Genomic DNA, 16,836 nt, shown 5'->3' on the forward strand with positions numbered 1-16,836 from the left:
CTGAAACAGAAGTGGGATATGCTACTCATAAAGAACCATTTGCAGTACACCCATGATTTGAGCACCTACTGTGTGCTGCGATAAAGCATGAAGGAGAAAGTTGGGGAGAAGTGATCTTTTGGAAGCTTCGGTCTTTAGCCAGATACTAGCATCATCAAAATGCCACCAAATAGAGAAAGTAAAGGTGTGCCAAAGTAGCACAGGCAAGCTGTACTGAAACAGGGGGTGGAAGGGTGATCATTTAACTAAGAGTCAAGAAAGCTTGCACATTGAGGATCACTAGAAATAAAACAGGGATGAGGGAGAGCAGAGGGAAGACTACCCCAGGAAAAACAGCAGAATAAGCTCAGGCCTATAGCAGAAGACAAGAACAAAAGAGCAACGGAAGCCAGTGTGAAGAGACTGAGGCAGATAGGCCCAGGAAGGGAAGACCTCCCTGGGGCAGGCCACTGAAGCTCTTGAAGCAATTAGCACAGCCTTGGGTCTTGATGGAATTCTTATTTTAATAGTGCTGGGCATGGCTGGGCTCAAGAGTTTGAGTGCTCACATACACACAGAGAAGATGTGCCTGGCTCTGAGGCAGGAGTTCTCAACAACCCATTGGGGGATCAAATGACCCTTTCATGGGGTCACATATTATATCTTGCATGTCAGACATTCATATTATGATCCATAATAATAGCAAAATTACAGTTATGAAGTAGCAATGAAGCTAATTGCATGGTTGGGAGATCACCACAAGATGATCTCTATTAAAGGGTCGAAGCACTAGGAAAGTTGAGAACAATTGCTGTAGGGCTGAGTATAGAAGCCAGTTCAGGGGCTACTCTAGTATGGGGCAGAGCAGGTAGTGGCTTGGCCTGGGTTGGTGGGAACAGTGCGAGTCACTCAGCAGCAAATGAGTATGACATCGGGGATGGAATGAGGTGATGTAGTTACTTCTAAAAGCAATTTGTTCTCTTTCTGCCTAGCAATACTGGAGATTGAGCCTTCCAGAGTAAGCTGGTTAGTCAATAAAATGGGCAACATATCACCCACACCCAGAAGAAATATCCAAATTAATAGATGAACAAATTACCACACAGAAGTATAAGGAACATGAGAAAGCAAGGCACATGACTGCTCCAAATGATCAAACTCCAAAACCACTGGATTCACTTAAATGGCTAAAGTACCAGGTGACGATTTCAAATTATTTCTGGTAAGAATGATTGTGTCTGTGAAAAGATACGAACAAGCAGAGAAGTCCACTCCAGGGCCTGGAGAGGAAAGACAACATTAAGGGAAAGGGGGCAGGGCAGGAAAATAAATAAGAAAATTAGCAATGAGGGTGAAGAAAGTTGGCAACACAGAAGAATGTCCCAGCAAGAAAATTGGGATTCTGAAAAAAAAAAAAAAACAAATGAAAATGTTGGACACAAAAAAAATTCCTCAAGGAATAAAATCTAAAAACACAGGAATGCATGACCAATAGCACAATCAAACAGGAAGAAATACTCTAAGGGGTGTGGGACGAGGCTAATGAAACACTACAATCAAACAACAAAGAGCATGACCACAGATCTAGGAACTGTAGGATCCGCTCAAGAGACCAAACCTAAGTCCATGGGCTGAAGAGATGGAGACGAACACTAGGAGTGTAGCAAAAGTAGGCGACAAAATTCTAGTAGACAATTTCTCATGTCTAGGAAAAGAAACAGACATTCAGATACGAGGCATCTAGAAGCAAATAGACATGATCAGAGAAGAACATCTTCATAGCAGGTTATAGTCAAGATGTCAAAAACACAGAGCAAAGAAACGCTAGAGAAAGCATTCAGGGGAAACAGCTCCCCTGCAAGTTCAGAAATGTCAGAATAGCCTCAGATCTCTCATTAGTAACCCTCAAAGCTACAGAATCATGGAACAATATATTTCGAGTCCTAAAAGTAATAAATGCCAACCCTGATTGCTATATCCAATTTAGAGTACATGAACTTCAGCCTAGGAAGGGTTAGCATCAATCTTGATTCTACTTTGAAGCACACTAGCTCCATACAGTGTTCTCCTGAATGTGTGTCTTAGAAGTATGTAATAAAGAGGAAAATAAATATGTTTAACATACAAAGCAGGCAGCAACAGTTACCACCAGCACATAGAAGGCCTACACAAAATGTTCCTTATATATTAATTCAGCTTCTATTCTTCAAATAAAATTCAGACTCTTTGTAGAATAATACATCTATATCACTGACAAAAATAAAAACTTCAAACACCTTAAACATTTAGGGAGTGATCACAAACAGACTCTTCTTCTGATGCTCGAGGGTATGTCTTCATGAAAGGTTGTTCAGAGATAAGAGAAGAAGTTATCAGGATGGAAATAATGTAAAATAAGCTAATTATTACCCAAAAAGTTGAAGCAGGAAGATTGTGAACTTCTTGGTCTGACCAGTCTGAACTTCATAGTAAGACTATTTCTTATAGCCAACAAAAATGGAGTCATGTGTGCCAACCCTTTCAAGAGTAACTAAAGCCAGGATGTTATGGTGAGGTATTTATGCATGGCTACCAAACACTATCTTGGCTCTTCATTTGATTCTGTTTATAATAGTCGTCTTGGGCATGGGCATATTTCAGGAATTTTCATGTCAATTCCTGCAAGATGGATGTCTAAAAACAAACTGTAACCATTCTGGTATGAAAGATATACTCTAACGAGAGATACTGTATCTCTCCTTTTAACTATCATACTATTAAAAACAGTGGACTCCAAGGAACTATAATTTCCCCAGGAATCTCTTTCTGGATGAAGGGAATGCCCAAAGCTCTGGTGTGGCCAGAAGAAGAACTTGTCTATCAAGAAAAGATTGAGCACAATTTTGACACTTTGTCAGACCACCTCATACCACCAACTAGAGTTGAAAGAGTTGGTCAAAGGTAGACAGGAGTACAGCTTGACCAGGGCTATTCAGCCTCAGGTGTTGTGCCTCAGGAGACCACCCAGTTAGATTTGGTTTTGTTGGGGTTTTGTTTGTTTGTTTGTTCATTTGTTTGTTTATTTTTGAGACAATGTTTCTGATTGGGACCTATGGGTCATGGATTTGGCTAAGTTAACTGGTCAGTAAACCTCAGGGATCTTTCATTGTGCCTACCTTCAAAGTACTAGGATTATAAATACATGCCACTACACATGGCTTTTGATGTAGGCAATTAGGATCTAAACTCAGATCTTCATAGTAATCCAGAAAACGCTTTACTGACTGAGCCATCTCTCCAGCCCAAGTTACTCTTATCCACCATAGACTACAGTCAGTAGTGAGAGAGCATCCAGGAAGAAGTACTCTTGGAACACCATTCTCGTGAAAAGAATCATCCAGAATTGGGAGGCAGTGCTCCCCCTGGGGGGCCTGGCAGGATCAGGTAAAATTTTACTGCCCTGTTTAAGCAAGAAAATGCCTTTCAATGGAGGAATATTCGCCGGCTTTCAAAACTGATTTAAAAAACACAACCCCATGTCACCTCCTTCAGGGTGCTACACTGTTCTAGGACACCAGACCTTGATCCTGACTTTTTCAAACTTTAGTCAGTTCACCCACACCTCCAGTGCCTTTCAGCTCTTCTTTCACATTTTACCCAAGGAACTGAAGGAACCTGCTCTATTCAAAGACACTTGAAAACACAAAGCCAAAGGGAATTCAAATCCTGGTTTGCTTTTTAGAGTTTCCAGAGAGGCTGCATTTTTTTGATAGTATTCTAATGCCTGTCTGTGAAGCACATTTTTTGGCTGACCGAGTACTAGTGAACTTTGGATGACATTTGAAAACTCTCATCCCCAGTGGAAAGGCTGGATGCAGTCTCAGGGACTGGGCATGGCAGAAAGCAAGGGACTAAATAAAGTACTACTTGGACTCTGGAGACAAGGATGACTGAAGGGTCCCCTCTGAGCCTTGTCATGGTCATTAATATGGGGACTTTTGGGTCATAGTTAGCATCCTCTTCTTGCTGAAGGAAAAACCCACATTAAATAGCTCATAACTGAGATACTTACGGATTTCACAGTTTGCTCCCACCCAGCCATGAGGACAGTGGCAGGTGTAACCATTGGGCTGGTCCAAGCAGGTTCCAGCATGATGACAAGGGTTACTGTCACATTCATTGATGTCAATGTCACACTCTTCACCTAGGAGGATAAAGAAAATTAACAGTGATTGGCTATACCTATATCCCCCCATGAATTTCTTGAAAAACAAAATAAACAAACAAACAAGATCCCTGGCTGGTGATCACAACCTTCCAGCTGGAGCCCAGCCTCCTATTTGTACAAAGTGAAGAACTCTCAGAATATTTCAGACCAAGAACATTTCACTTAATGAAAAGCCATTGTAAAGAAGACTCTCTTCTTGAGCCCGTGAAGAAGTAAAGTCATTCCTACATCTTAATAAGCCTTTTGAGATTGACCTAAAAAGCGAACTTAGGTTTTCAATATTGTTAAAGTCTACTTTACTTCAGAGCCAGAAGCTAAATCCAATGCCCTTTTATGAAGCTCCAGGAAGCAGAACATTCACAGTTCATGATTATTTTGTAGTCAAGTGTTTGGATTTGCAAGGCTAGATATTGACTTTTTGGTGGACACAGTTGAATACCCAGTTTCCCAAGTCCTTTGTGAAAACCAATTTTCCTTCCTTAATCCTTCTGTATGCTTGGATTCAGCAGAAAAGGTACTGAAAATCTCAGTGGGGACATTAATTCCAACTAGAGTGACAGTTACAAACATGAGATTACCTCAAATCTGACACACTCCTTCCTGAGAAATGTTGGCCCAAAGGATGCTCACATCCACTCCAATCTGTTCTTCCCTTACAATGAAGACAGCCAGGCCGGGCGGTGGTGGTGCACGCCTTTAATCCCAGCACTTGGGAGGCAGAGGCAGGCGGATTTCTGAGTTCGAGGCCAGCCTGGTCTACAGAGTGAGTTCCAGGACAGCCAGGACTACACAGAGAAACCCTGTCTCGAAAAACCAAAAAAAAAAAAAAAAAAAAGAAGAAGACAGCCAGACCCCACTCACACCCAGCATTCTGGGTTTCCTCACCTGCCCACAGAGTGTGCTGTAACAAGCCAAACCAGCATACAGGTCAACATCACTGTGATCCAAACATCCCCATATAAAAAGTATCTTGCCGGCAAAAATTTCATGAACAAAGACACTCTCAAACAATTTTACAGCCATCACAACAAACTGATACAGGATGAATACATGTCTTAAACCTAAGGGCCTCTCATTGAAGCTGAAGAGGCTACTTCACATCAATGCAATCTCTTTTAAAGGGAAAATTAAAAAAAAAACAGAAAAGAAACCCTCATTTGCTTAGATAAACACAGAAAGGGATAAAACAAACAAACAAAGCACTACTGTCATCGCCACAATCAACTAACATCAGAACCAAGTATTTGTTCCATCTTCCAAAAGCAGCCTCTCAGCGTACTTCCAGGCTTATTTAGCATTAAATTGCCATTCTGTCTGATATTGGTTTGCTTCACATTTATAAAACCACCATATGTTACTTGCAGATCATTTTAAAGGAAGAATCTCACATGGAAAGATTTCATGTCTGTTGCATTTGGCACTCTTTGCATAAGTGGCATTTGACTATGTCAAGCAAATCTGTCAAACAAAATGCCCCCTATCTTGGGGTCATCCTAAAAGGATTATAATCATTGTATATAAGTCATGACAGGATGAATTTGTTTCTTGCAATCAATATACTTTACATCAATAGAAAGGAAACAAAATCGACTGCCTTGTGCTAACCTGTCTTAACCAGTTTAAAACGTGGTCCCTGTGTATCAACAGGGCAATCACTCTGAGATGAGAGGAGCACAGATTACACCATCCCAGATGGCATTCCGTGGTAGACTGATTGGAAAGCACATCAACAGGGTGTACTGAGAAAGGCTGAAAAGCAAAAATCAGAGACATTCACAGATAAACACATCAGTGCCACTTTCCAGCCACTTAGGAAGCTAGCCATAATGGAGATATTTACTAAACAATAGACTGCAACAGTCAGTAACCCAGACATGGCAAATTTGGAAATGAGAGCCCTGTGACTTGAACAGCAATAGTGGTAGAAACAGCTTGGCTTTTCCCAACCTTCACAGCGGGCAAAACCCAATACCCTACTCTGCTCTATTAAGAACACGGGCAATGAAACATCCTCTGTGTACAACGTGACCATAAACCCTTCACAATCCTCAAGCTTCAGCTTTCCAAGTGCTGAGATGACAGGCATGGCCCTACCATACTCGGCCAAACATCAATCTTCCCGTGAGTTTCAGCACGCTGATGTTATTTCCAGTCAATATGCATCTTGTCCTATTTTAGCTTTTAGCATTAGCTATGTATCTTTACTAATGGTCACCTTAATGAATCTGAGCTTTTGTGGGCCTGAGACAGTTGTCTTTCTAGTTGACTCATTTATTATTTTCTTTCATCTGAGTTACAAAAAAAAAAATCAATGCTCTTACATGACTGCTATTCTCCAATAGCATTTGTGAAGAGATGCTTAAACAACTTCTTGACTGATACTGGCGATTAGAACCTGAACTTGCAGTCTTTCACAATTTCTTCTTAATCTATTGTTCTCTCTCCCTCCCTCTCTCTCATCTTCTCTCTTCTCCTCTCTTTCTGAATACACATGTGCACACATGTACACACATGTGGAAGGCAGAAGATTAAGTTCCATGTCTTCCTCTATCACATTCCATTTTTAAAACCGTGTATGAGTCCTTTGCCTTCATGTAGGTCTGTGTACCACATGCATGCCTGGTGCGAGAAGACACCAGGAGAAAGTGGCCCGGAACTGAAATTGTAGATGGATGTAACCCACCATGTTGGTGCTGGGTATCAAAGCAAGTCCTTGGTAAAACAGCCAATGCTGTTATTTGCTAAGTCATTTATTTTTCTCAACCTCTACCTTATTTTTTTGATGTCTCTCACTGAACCCAAAGCTCACAAACTAGCTAGAATGGCTAGCCAGTAAGCCATGGGGCTCTTCTTTCACTGTCCCCTAAGATGACAGACAAACACCCCACTTTTCACATGGGTACTAGACACCCAAACTCAGGTTGCATGGTAAGCACTTGACCAGCTGAGCCAGTTCCCTAGCCCTCAATCTACTACTTTGTAAGGGGCAATGTGGAAAATACTTAGACTGGGTAGCATTTATAGAAGGCAATAGCTATACTGATTCGTTGGTGATACTTTCCTTGGGTAAGTGAGTTAATATAAAACAACTAAAAAATATCCCAAACCATTGCTGTTAGTAAAGCCTGGAGTTAGCAGCGTGCATGCTCGAAGGTGTAGATGTTAATCTCCGTAACCACGGTAGCTACTGTTGAACATGCGCAGGCCCCAGGCAGGTGCTTTACCTTGTTCGTTTATATTTTAATAGAATTTTATTACAATTGAAGCCAGGTTCAAAAACATTGTTTATTTAGAACTTTGCCACTGGAATCTGTTTTAGCTACCCCTATAAAGTAAAATGAATGAATGAAATATATGAAAAATAAAACTCTTTGAAGAGTTGGACGCCAGGCAATCCAGGGCTCCAAGAAGCAAAGTGTGGTGGCTGTGTACCACAGCCCCCCTGAGATCCACCAGCAGCCAGATTTAAACCACAGTGGTTTTACTGAACTAAGGAGACAAGAGCTGGAGTTTGTCAAGGCCAAGGTCATATGTAGGGAATGCTGCTACAGAAGACAGATAAAGCATGTGAAATACTGAAGTATTCTGTCTCCCATCCCAATATGAAGCTGTCTTCCAAACTGATGCTGTCTGGCTAGAGTTTGCTATTTAAAAAAGCACGGGGACCTTAATGGAGAAGTTAGGAAAAAGGACTAACTCCTCATAGCTGAAGGGGTTGGCAACCCCACAGGAAGAGTAACAATAACAGCCAACCAGAACCCCCCCCCCAAAAAAAAGCTCCCAGGGACTAAACCATCAACCAAAGAATACCCATGGCTCCAGCTGCATATGTAGTAGAGGATGGCCTTATCTGGCATCAATGGGAGGGGAGGCCCTTGGTCCTGTGAAGGCTCGATGCCCCAGCATAGGGGAATGCTAGGGTGATGAGGTAGGAGGGGGTGGTAGGTGGGTAAGCACCTTCATAGAAGCAGGGAAAACGGATGAGGGGATAAGAGGTTTAACTGGGGAGGGGATAACATTTGAAATGTAAATAAATAAAATAACCAATAAAATAAAGAATAAAAATAAATTTTATAAAAGCATGTGTGCATCGAATTCTCACCCTAGCCACTAGGGTGAGAGATTAAAAGCTTATCAGATAAGAAGGAATTCAAAGTTCACTGACCAGAATGTCTCAGTGAAGTCACCAAGGGTGCCATCTTAGCAGCAAGACACAACAATCACTAGAGTAGAGGTCAAAACAAAATGATCAGCATAAAAAGGTTGGCCTTATAAAAACCAGTCACACCACTCACAGAGTTAACATCCAATGACCAGGAGGAGGAGAGGATGATGTGGTAAGAGTCCGCCTGTCCACTTTAAAAGTCATGTGGCTACAGTAGATTTTAGGTATCAAGGCTGTATTGGCAATTGAACAGACACATCGATCAACAAAATAGAAGGAAGAACTCAAAATAGACCCACACAAACATTGCCAACTGATTTTTGACCAAGGTTCAAAAGCAGTTCAATGAAAAGAAACAGATGGCTTTTGTAACTAATGAAACAAAATTTAAAAGGAAAAAAAAAACAAAAACAAATAATGTCTAGCTGGAAAATTCCATGAAGGAACACAGTTGGTGAAGCAAAGGAACTAGACCAGAGAGGCCTCACTGAAGGGCCAGGGCAGAAGCCGAGATGCTGACCTAATAACTTTGGAAATGAGTTGCATTAGGATGCTGCCCGTGTTGAGACAGGGTCTTATGTAGCCTACACTGACCATGAACTCACTATATAGCCAAGGATGAGCTTGAGTTTGTCATCACCCTGCCTCCAACTCCAGAGTGCTGGGATTTATATGCTTGAACCACCATATCTGCTTAGTCCTGGCTAAACTAAATAAACCATAAGCAGGCCCTAGATTCTAGCTGGAAAAGTGATTGCCTAAAAGAACATAAGGCAGTAAGTTTGATGCCGCTATGGTGCATATAGGAATTGAATGACTATTGAGTGGATGTTGGATAGTGGAAACTACTTAGGTTGCTATTGGTGTGGGGAGTTATGGATAAGTAAGAGAAGACCAGAATGATCTTTGTGGTACTGGATTAGAGTTGGGACATCACCATTAACTTCCATTAAACTTAACAGAGGTCCAGATAGGCACCATTTGCACACATTAGCATACATGCTTGCACTTCCTTGTCAGCCAAAAGGCTCTAGGACATCTAAAAGTGGTGACATCCTAATGGCAATAAGTACTTCTAGTGTCTAGAATTTATTTCTAATATTCTCCAATAAGGAGTCAGGGGACCGTGGAGAAATGGATGACTCCAGGATGGGGCAGGAAATAGACAAGATGAGACTGGAGAGTCTTTCAATATCAGAAAGTATACAAGTCCTAAAACACAACAAACCAGCAACCCCACACCCATATGGGGTTATGTAGAAGGGGCACGGGAGCCAAATGAAAGACCTCCCAGTACCCAAAGTGGGAACGCTGTGAGCAATAAAATAAACTAAAAAGTGTTGTTCTGTAACACAAGCCATACACTAAGTACCCATGACTCCTCATCAATATAAATAAATGAGGGAACAAACTAATAAATGGCAGAGAATAAACAAATCTCTCACAGGGAAGAATTCCAAATAGTCATTTAGTGACTCCACCTTAAGATAGAGGAGCATAGCCCCCTCATTAAGGGTAGGCAAGGCCAAGTGATTTCCTTCGACACAGTGTAGCATGGAATAGGAGAGACAATGAAACAGTAGGGGGAAGTCTAACAAACACTTCAGCTAGTGACTGAGGCTATCAATAGTCATAAGCTACAAGGATAGAAGGGCCTTGATACGCTGTGATAGGATTTTAAAAAAAATGGACAAAAGACATGAAGAGACCCTTTACCATGGAAGGTATGCAGATATAAAAAAATACATTAAAAATGTTTGCCATCATTTTGCCATAGAGAAATTCAAGCTAAAGCCTTAGGGAGCTCTCACTATATAGCTAACAGATTAACAAAGAAAAGGTTGGATGCCAAGCCAAGGACTGAATGATGGGGAGGACCTATGCCGGGTCATGGTCCTATAGACAGAGCTGTGTAGAAGAATGCCAGGCTTTGAGAACAGGGACGCTCTCTAGTTTGCATAAACGACTATTACTTGTTTAAGACACTCTACTTCATCAGTGAAGAGGTTCTCAACCACTCACTAGTTGACCAATTGTAAGTTTTACTAAACCTCATATATGCTGAGAGGAGAGCAGGTAAACAAGAAAAAGAAAAGAAGGTCAGAGGTCAACAAGAAGACTCCAGAGGACCTGGGTTCAAGTCCCAGCATCCACATGGTGGTTTGTAACCACCTGTAACTCCAGTCCTGGGAGTGGTGGGGGGCATCCTGTACCATCTTCTTGTCTCTGTGGTCACTACACACACATGTGTACATATATTCATGCAGTTTCCAGACAGAACAACTTACAGTGGCAATAATACCATTTGAAATGCTGCCCAGCATCTAAACATTTAAAGGAGAAAAGAATAGATAGTCTGTAAGTTTGGTGTGTGCTTGAGATATCCAAGACAGTTTACTAAATAACCCATTGGAGATTCACTAAATAAACATCTATGAAAAATAAACAGAAAATAGATAGATAGATAGATGATAGATAGATAGATAGATAGATAGATAGATACTATAGCAAATATTCCACTTTCTTAGCTAGAAAATTTTTCAAAGTAAATTTCAAGTGGATTAGAGATGTAAATGCTCAATTCACACATGATTATAATAATATAGGATATTAATAAACCCTGGACAGTGAAAGCCATTTGAGAAACAAGGACAAAAAGGGGGAGGAAGTCAAAACTGAAATATAATACATGTAAAAACAGAACACCCTGTGCACATCTGAAAGGGAAGTGACAAAGAGAAAATACTTACGGTCTTGTCAGATAAGGTTAATGCAGACAAAGTAAATGGCTAAAGAAATTAGTGTGAGCATCCTAGCAGAAAAGCAGACATAGCTGTGAACTGGGTGTTCACCAAAGAAGAAAACACAACTGATGAGAAATATGTCTTTAAAGTCTTCAACGACTAGAGCAGCAGGTCTGCAAACTAAACAATAAAGACACAGTTGTGTACAAGAATGATAACTCTGGAGTATGTGTGTCCAGACAAGGACACAGACAGTCATGTCATTAGATATGTATGAAATTAGCATTTTTGTCTTGTCTTGTTTTGTTTTTCCATGGAGAACATGACACATATGTAAGAATCTGTTCTCCTGGACACCCGAGTTCCTGTTCTTCGGGAATTGTACTAAAAGCAGGGAGGCGGAACATAGATAGAAAAATACACATGTAAAAACATTCCTCTCATTATTGTTTATAATATGAAAACATTCTTAGTTGCCAAAAATAAAATTGAAGATGAACTAAAAACAAATCACGGTGTCCCATAGAATCGACTACAAGGCAACCAGTAAAAACACTTTAGAAATAAAAGCACTGGAGCTAGAAAGACATCTCAGCTGTTAAGAGCACATTCTGCTCTTCCAAAGAACTCACGTCCTGTTCTCACCACCCATATTGAGTAGCTCACAACCACCTAGAACTCGAGCTCCAGAGACCTAATGTGTCCTTCCTTCTGGCCTCAGTGGCAGTTTCTTGTATGCATATACCACCCCATACACACACAATTATAAAACAATAAAATATTTTAAAGGTGTAATTCTTGATATGGAAACACATCATTATTTATTCATTTACTTTTAGTTAAAAGTAGGCTGCAAAATAACATGGATATTATGATCTCATTTGTGTCCATATATGTACACACACTGTATGCCACATTACATACATAGAGCTTCAGGAAAATGCTTGTATGTCAATATGTTAATAATGTTATTTCCCAGCAGTATGATGTTAACTGGTGAGTTATTTCAATAACTTTAAATCTTCTCATTTCTTTCATGCTTTTTATTTATTACTGGTAAGACAGAAATATCTGGAAAAGACCCAGGAATCTCCCCCACCACATTTTTTTTTTTTTTGCCTTTGCCGACTGATATATAAATGTCTCTCTGTGTTTATAAGCCATCAGATAAACAAAACCATCTGCAAGTCATTTTCTGGAGAAAGCCCATTTCTCAGTTTCAGGACAACCCAGAAGGAAAGCACAGGATGTGAAACAGAGAAATAGAAGAAAAAAAAAAAAAGATCAGAAATTGGTCCTTCCCCAGCCACTTGACTGTTGGCACCTTTCCCCAAGGGTAAACAGCTCGGGCTTCCCCATTTTTGTGGACTCCGCAAAATCCTGTAAGGTTTGGAGGTGGCCGAAGTGTCCCAGAAGAAGAGGCCAAGACTAAGTAAGGGGTCCCCTATCAGAGGATACCACGTGCTCTACAGAGCACCTGCCTCCTCCTTCCAAGCACAGCCTTCTCCCAGCCTCATGGCAGAGTGACCCTTTGCCTTTGTTGACTTAACAAAGTACCAAAAATATAGACCTTGTGTTATTTTCTTATGTGCATGTATGTGTGTACTGTATATGTACATATGAATACATATGTGGAGCATGAATGCTCATGTATGCGGACACCAGAGGACAACCTTGAGTGCTGCTCTTCAGTCACCAATCATCTTGTGTTTTGAGGCAGGGTCGGTCATCCACTGACCTGGAACTTGCATGTGGCTAGTTAGCTGGTCAGTGAGCTTGCCTGCCTCCCCTTCCCAGCTCTGGGAGCAGAAGTGTGCCACTTCACTCAGCTTGTGTGTGTGGGTCTCAGTGATGTAACTAGCTCAGGTCCTTATGCTTGCTCAACAAGCACTGGACCTACTAAGCTATGCTCCCAGTCCTGACCTTATCTTATTCTTTACTCTGAGTTCTATAGGGAAAACCAAGGTTGAAATTTGAAATATTCTGGACTCTTATGGTTGTAGACTTCCTGTCAGCATCTGATGAAAACTGAGACCGTCCCCTCAGCACATACATCCAACATTAACATCTTCTGTCTACTTTCACAGATCTGTAAGTACCCTGAACACATTCAGGTATGACATGAACAGCAAGCCTTGTTAGCTTGTTGTTCTACATTGGTCTCCCAATATAGAATTAACTCCCTGACAGTGTTTAGAAGCCATTGACACATGAGTGAACCCAGCTCCTGTGTCCTCAACTGTCACAGCCCACTCCAGTAGGCATTCTCATATGACCTTGAACCCTTCTTCCTGAACACCATCAATTGTCTACAGTTCTCAAAAGTCTGTTACTTTTACCACATTCAATAAAAATAGAACAGTATCTGAATGGAGTTTGCACAAAGGACACACTCCTGTCCCCTTCACACTACATTAATACTACCACTTTCAAGCATTCTCTTAAAGGCCCCTGGCTTATGCCTGGAAAAGCTCCTGCTCTGGAAGTGTACAGGGATGGCAGTTGCAGCAAATCTAAATGACAAATGCTGACTTCAAAAGACTTTAATGATAGCATAGTCCATTGTTTTCAAATAGATCTCATTGAAGCAATGTCTCCTGACAACGCATCCTTGCTTTGAAATGGTTCATGGCAGAGGGTTTGAGGTTGTTCAACCTCGGCAATTGCATGGACTAAGTAGTGAGTTTGAAGACACACTCCTGGATCACTCACCTGTGAACCCAGGCGCACAGACGCACGTGCCATTCAGCCCCTCGCTGTCACAAGTACCTCCATTCAGACAGCTGATATTAGCACAGGGATCCTTGTACAGCTCACAGTGTGTTCCTGCAGAGAAGCAAACAAGAGAGGGTGACTCATGGAATACTCTCTGGTTCCGGTAGCCTCCAAAAGAGAAGCATTTCACTAGCATGTGACGGCACTGTGGGTAGGTTCATGATGTGTATTTGTGCATGTGTGAGTATATGTGTATGCACTTGTGTGTGTGTACGTGACTTATGTGTGTGCATGTCTATGTGTGTATATGTGTGTGTTATATACATGTGTGTGATGATGTCTGAGTGCATGTGTGTGCATGTTTCTGTAGATGCTTGTATGTGCATGTATGTATGCATGTATATGTGCGAATGAATGTATGCATATGTCCACGTATGTGTACATCTGTTCTTGTATGTATATGATTGTGTATGTGTCCACTCCTTGCATTATAATACCATAAAAATGTGCCTTATTAGAAAATAACATTTAATCCCTGCTCATGGGCTCTACTAAGATATCTTATCTCCATGTCCTCTATACATCCCAAAGCCTATAGAATTTCTAGAAAGCCAAAAACCTGAAGGTTAAAGGTTCTCAACGGCTGGCTCCAACACCCATGAACATATAAGCAGCGGTAACTGACTTTAATGAGTTGCTATGAGAGAGAAGGGGGCAGGACATGCGGTTATGGAAGAAGTATTGGGCAGATATGGGCGAATTGAGGAGGAGATGGGTGCATATATGATAATATTTCATTATGTATATGTATGGAGTTCTCAAAGAATAACAGAAAAAAAAACCTCAATGGCAAACGCTGAGTCTCCAAAGGAAACAAAATGCTTGACAACCAGAGAGACACTTCAGCACTGCTGAATGACAATGAAGGTGAGACTGGGAGTCATCTCAGATCCTGATCCAGGTGAGAACATAAACAATGAAATGCCCATCCTGACCGTCTCAAGTAAAATGAGCATGAAGCAAATCAAAGCAATGTGATGCTGACCTCACTCGCCCCCCACTTCCTTCCCCAGCTCCTATTGCTCAAGTGACTGCCACACCCAGTGATTCATCCTGAGAGCTCTGACACATTGCTGGCCTTTTCTCTCCTTTCTTTGTCACTGACATAAGAAATGAGGCTTAAGAAAGGGGAACAGAAGACTATCAAATGGGCTTCCTGCCCCCACACGCGATTGCCCTACTTGAGCAGACCAGTTTAGAACCGCCCTTAATTTCTGGTTCTGCATTGAATATGATCAATTCCATATTCAAACACTGATCAGCATCTTGTCTGGGATGTTTCCCAAGTGTTTTCGAGATGTCACTGCTTCATACCTGCCGAACACAGTCTCTCCTGACATGACCTAACATTTTCTTTGTGTCCCGGTCGTCGAAGGGAACCTCCCTGTCATGGTAATACAAAACTTACTTCTGCATTTAGACGTACAGGGTCTCTTCCTGAAGTTTCCATTCCTAGAGTCTTGGGATATAACTCAGCCAGTGTTTGATCTCCAAAACCACAAAAACCAGGCACACATATGTGTATGTGGCACACACATACAATCTCAGTACACTAAAGTTTGAGGTAAGAGAATCAGAAATTTAGAGTCATTCTTGGCTCCATAACAAGTTCAAGACCCTATCTCAGAGAGAGAGAGATTGAGAGAGAGAGAGAGAGAGAGAGAGAGAGAGAGAAGAATTCTCCAAGGAAGAGCACATCCCTTGAGTATCCAATACAAAATGGTCAACTCTGAAAACATATACATACAAGTAATATTATATGAGTTGAACAAGTCATTGTTTATATATTTTTAAAACTATATATGTATATATAAACTATATATAAACAGTTATGTGTGTATATTTAATATATGCATATACATTTATATGTATATATATACATGAATCTGAAAGAGAGCAAGAGAATGTATGAGAGAGCTTGGAGGGAGAAGAAGGAAAGGAAAAATAATGTAATTGTATTATAACTCAAAAAATTAAAAAAACAATTAAAAGAGTAGGATCAGAGAAGCCCTCCCTGCTTCAAAATGTTATCTCAAAGACCACAAGTTTCCATTGAGCTGATCAATGGAAACCAAACAACAAAAAGTTTCAGTTGTAATGTGAAATAAAGCCACGACCAAAGTTCAGAGAGAAGGCCAGCAGACCTGAATAGCTACAAGGAGGCCATGCTCACCCAGCAATCCCTAGACAGTCCAGCCAGGGCAAGAGAGATAACTACATTCTCCAAATAAGGTTAGGAAGTAAATTCTAGGCCAAAAATTATACATAATAACTATATCTACCTATATTCTATCTATCATCTGTCTATCATCTAATCTACCTATTTTTTCTTAATAGCAAATTATTTTTTCATAATTCCCTATTGATTCTCTGTGAATTTCACATGCACCCCAATCCCACTCGTTTTCTAGTCCTTCCATATCTGCCCTTAACCCTTATAACCTTCTACCAAAAGAAAATAAAAAATATAAAACGTCATGCCAATGGAACCTGCTGTGTGTCACACAGTATAGACCCTTTTGCCCAAACAGCTTTCTTTGCAAATGTTCATTGTATTGAGTCATTGGTATGATTCAGGGTCTCTGGCTCCTGCTACATTATCAATACTGGACCCTCACAGAGACTCCTCTGGGATACTCTGTTGTTTTCCTGTCATGGAGATCCTGCAGCTCTAGATCTGCAGGACTAATTGGCCCTTCTACATATTCCAACAGCTCATAGGTGGGGTAGACATTTGAATAAAGTCAGCTCAAGGCCCTGGATATGGGCCTTATGTTTTGTAGTTTTTTTATTAAGGTCTCACATAACCCAGGTTGGTTTCAAGCTGCCTCTACCTCCCAAGTACTGGGATTCCAGGTGAACACCACCCACATCCAGTATATGCATTCCTGGATATCAAACCAGAAGAGCTTGTGAATGCTTTATCCACAGGCCTAAAAAATCTCCAATGGAATAGATTTAATAAA

At 41.0% G+C, this 16,836-nt stretch overlaps 1 protein-coding gene across 1 annotated transcript in view; it reads right to left on the minus strand.

Annotated features, from left to right (window-relative positions):
* Nucleotides 1–16,836, minus strand: part of Dner (delta/notch like EGF repeat containing) — a 190,073-nt gene that overhangs the window by 11,559 nt on the left and 161,678 nt on the right. The window contains exons 10-11 of the mRNA XM_028789582.1: nucleotides 13,808–13,921; nucleotides 4,031–4,162 (exon numbers count right to left, since the gene is read on the minus strand). Coding sequence (XP_028645415.1) covers nucleotides 4,031–4,162; nucleotides 13,808–13,921 — 246 coding nt within the window. The remainder of the gene's footprint in view (nucleotides 1–4,030; nucleotides 4,163–13,807; nucleotides 13,922–16,836) is intronic.

The sequence above is a fragment of the Grammomys surdaster genome, unplaced genomic scaffold (assembly GCF_004785775.1).
Source record: "Grammomys surdaster isolate TR1022 unplaced genomic scaffold, NIH_TR_1.0 125846, whole genome shotgun sequence".
Taxonomy (NCBI): domain Eukaryota; kingdom Metazoa; phylum Chordata; class Mammalia; order Rodentia; family Muridae; genus Grammomys; species Grammomys surdaster.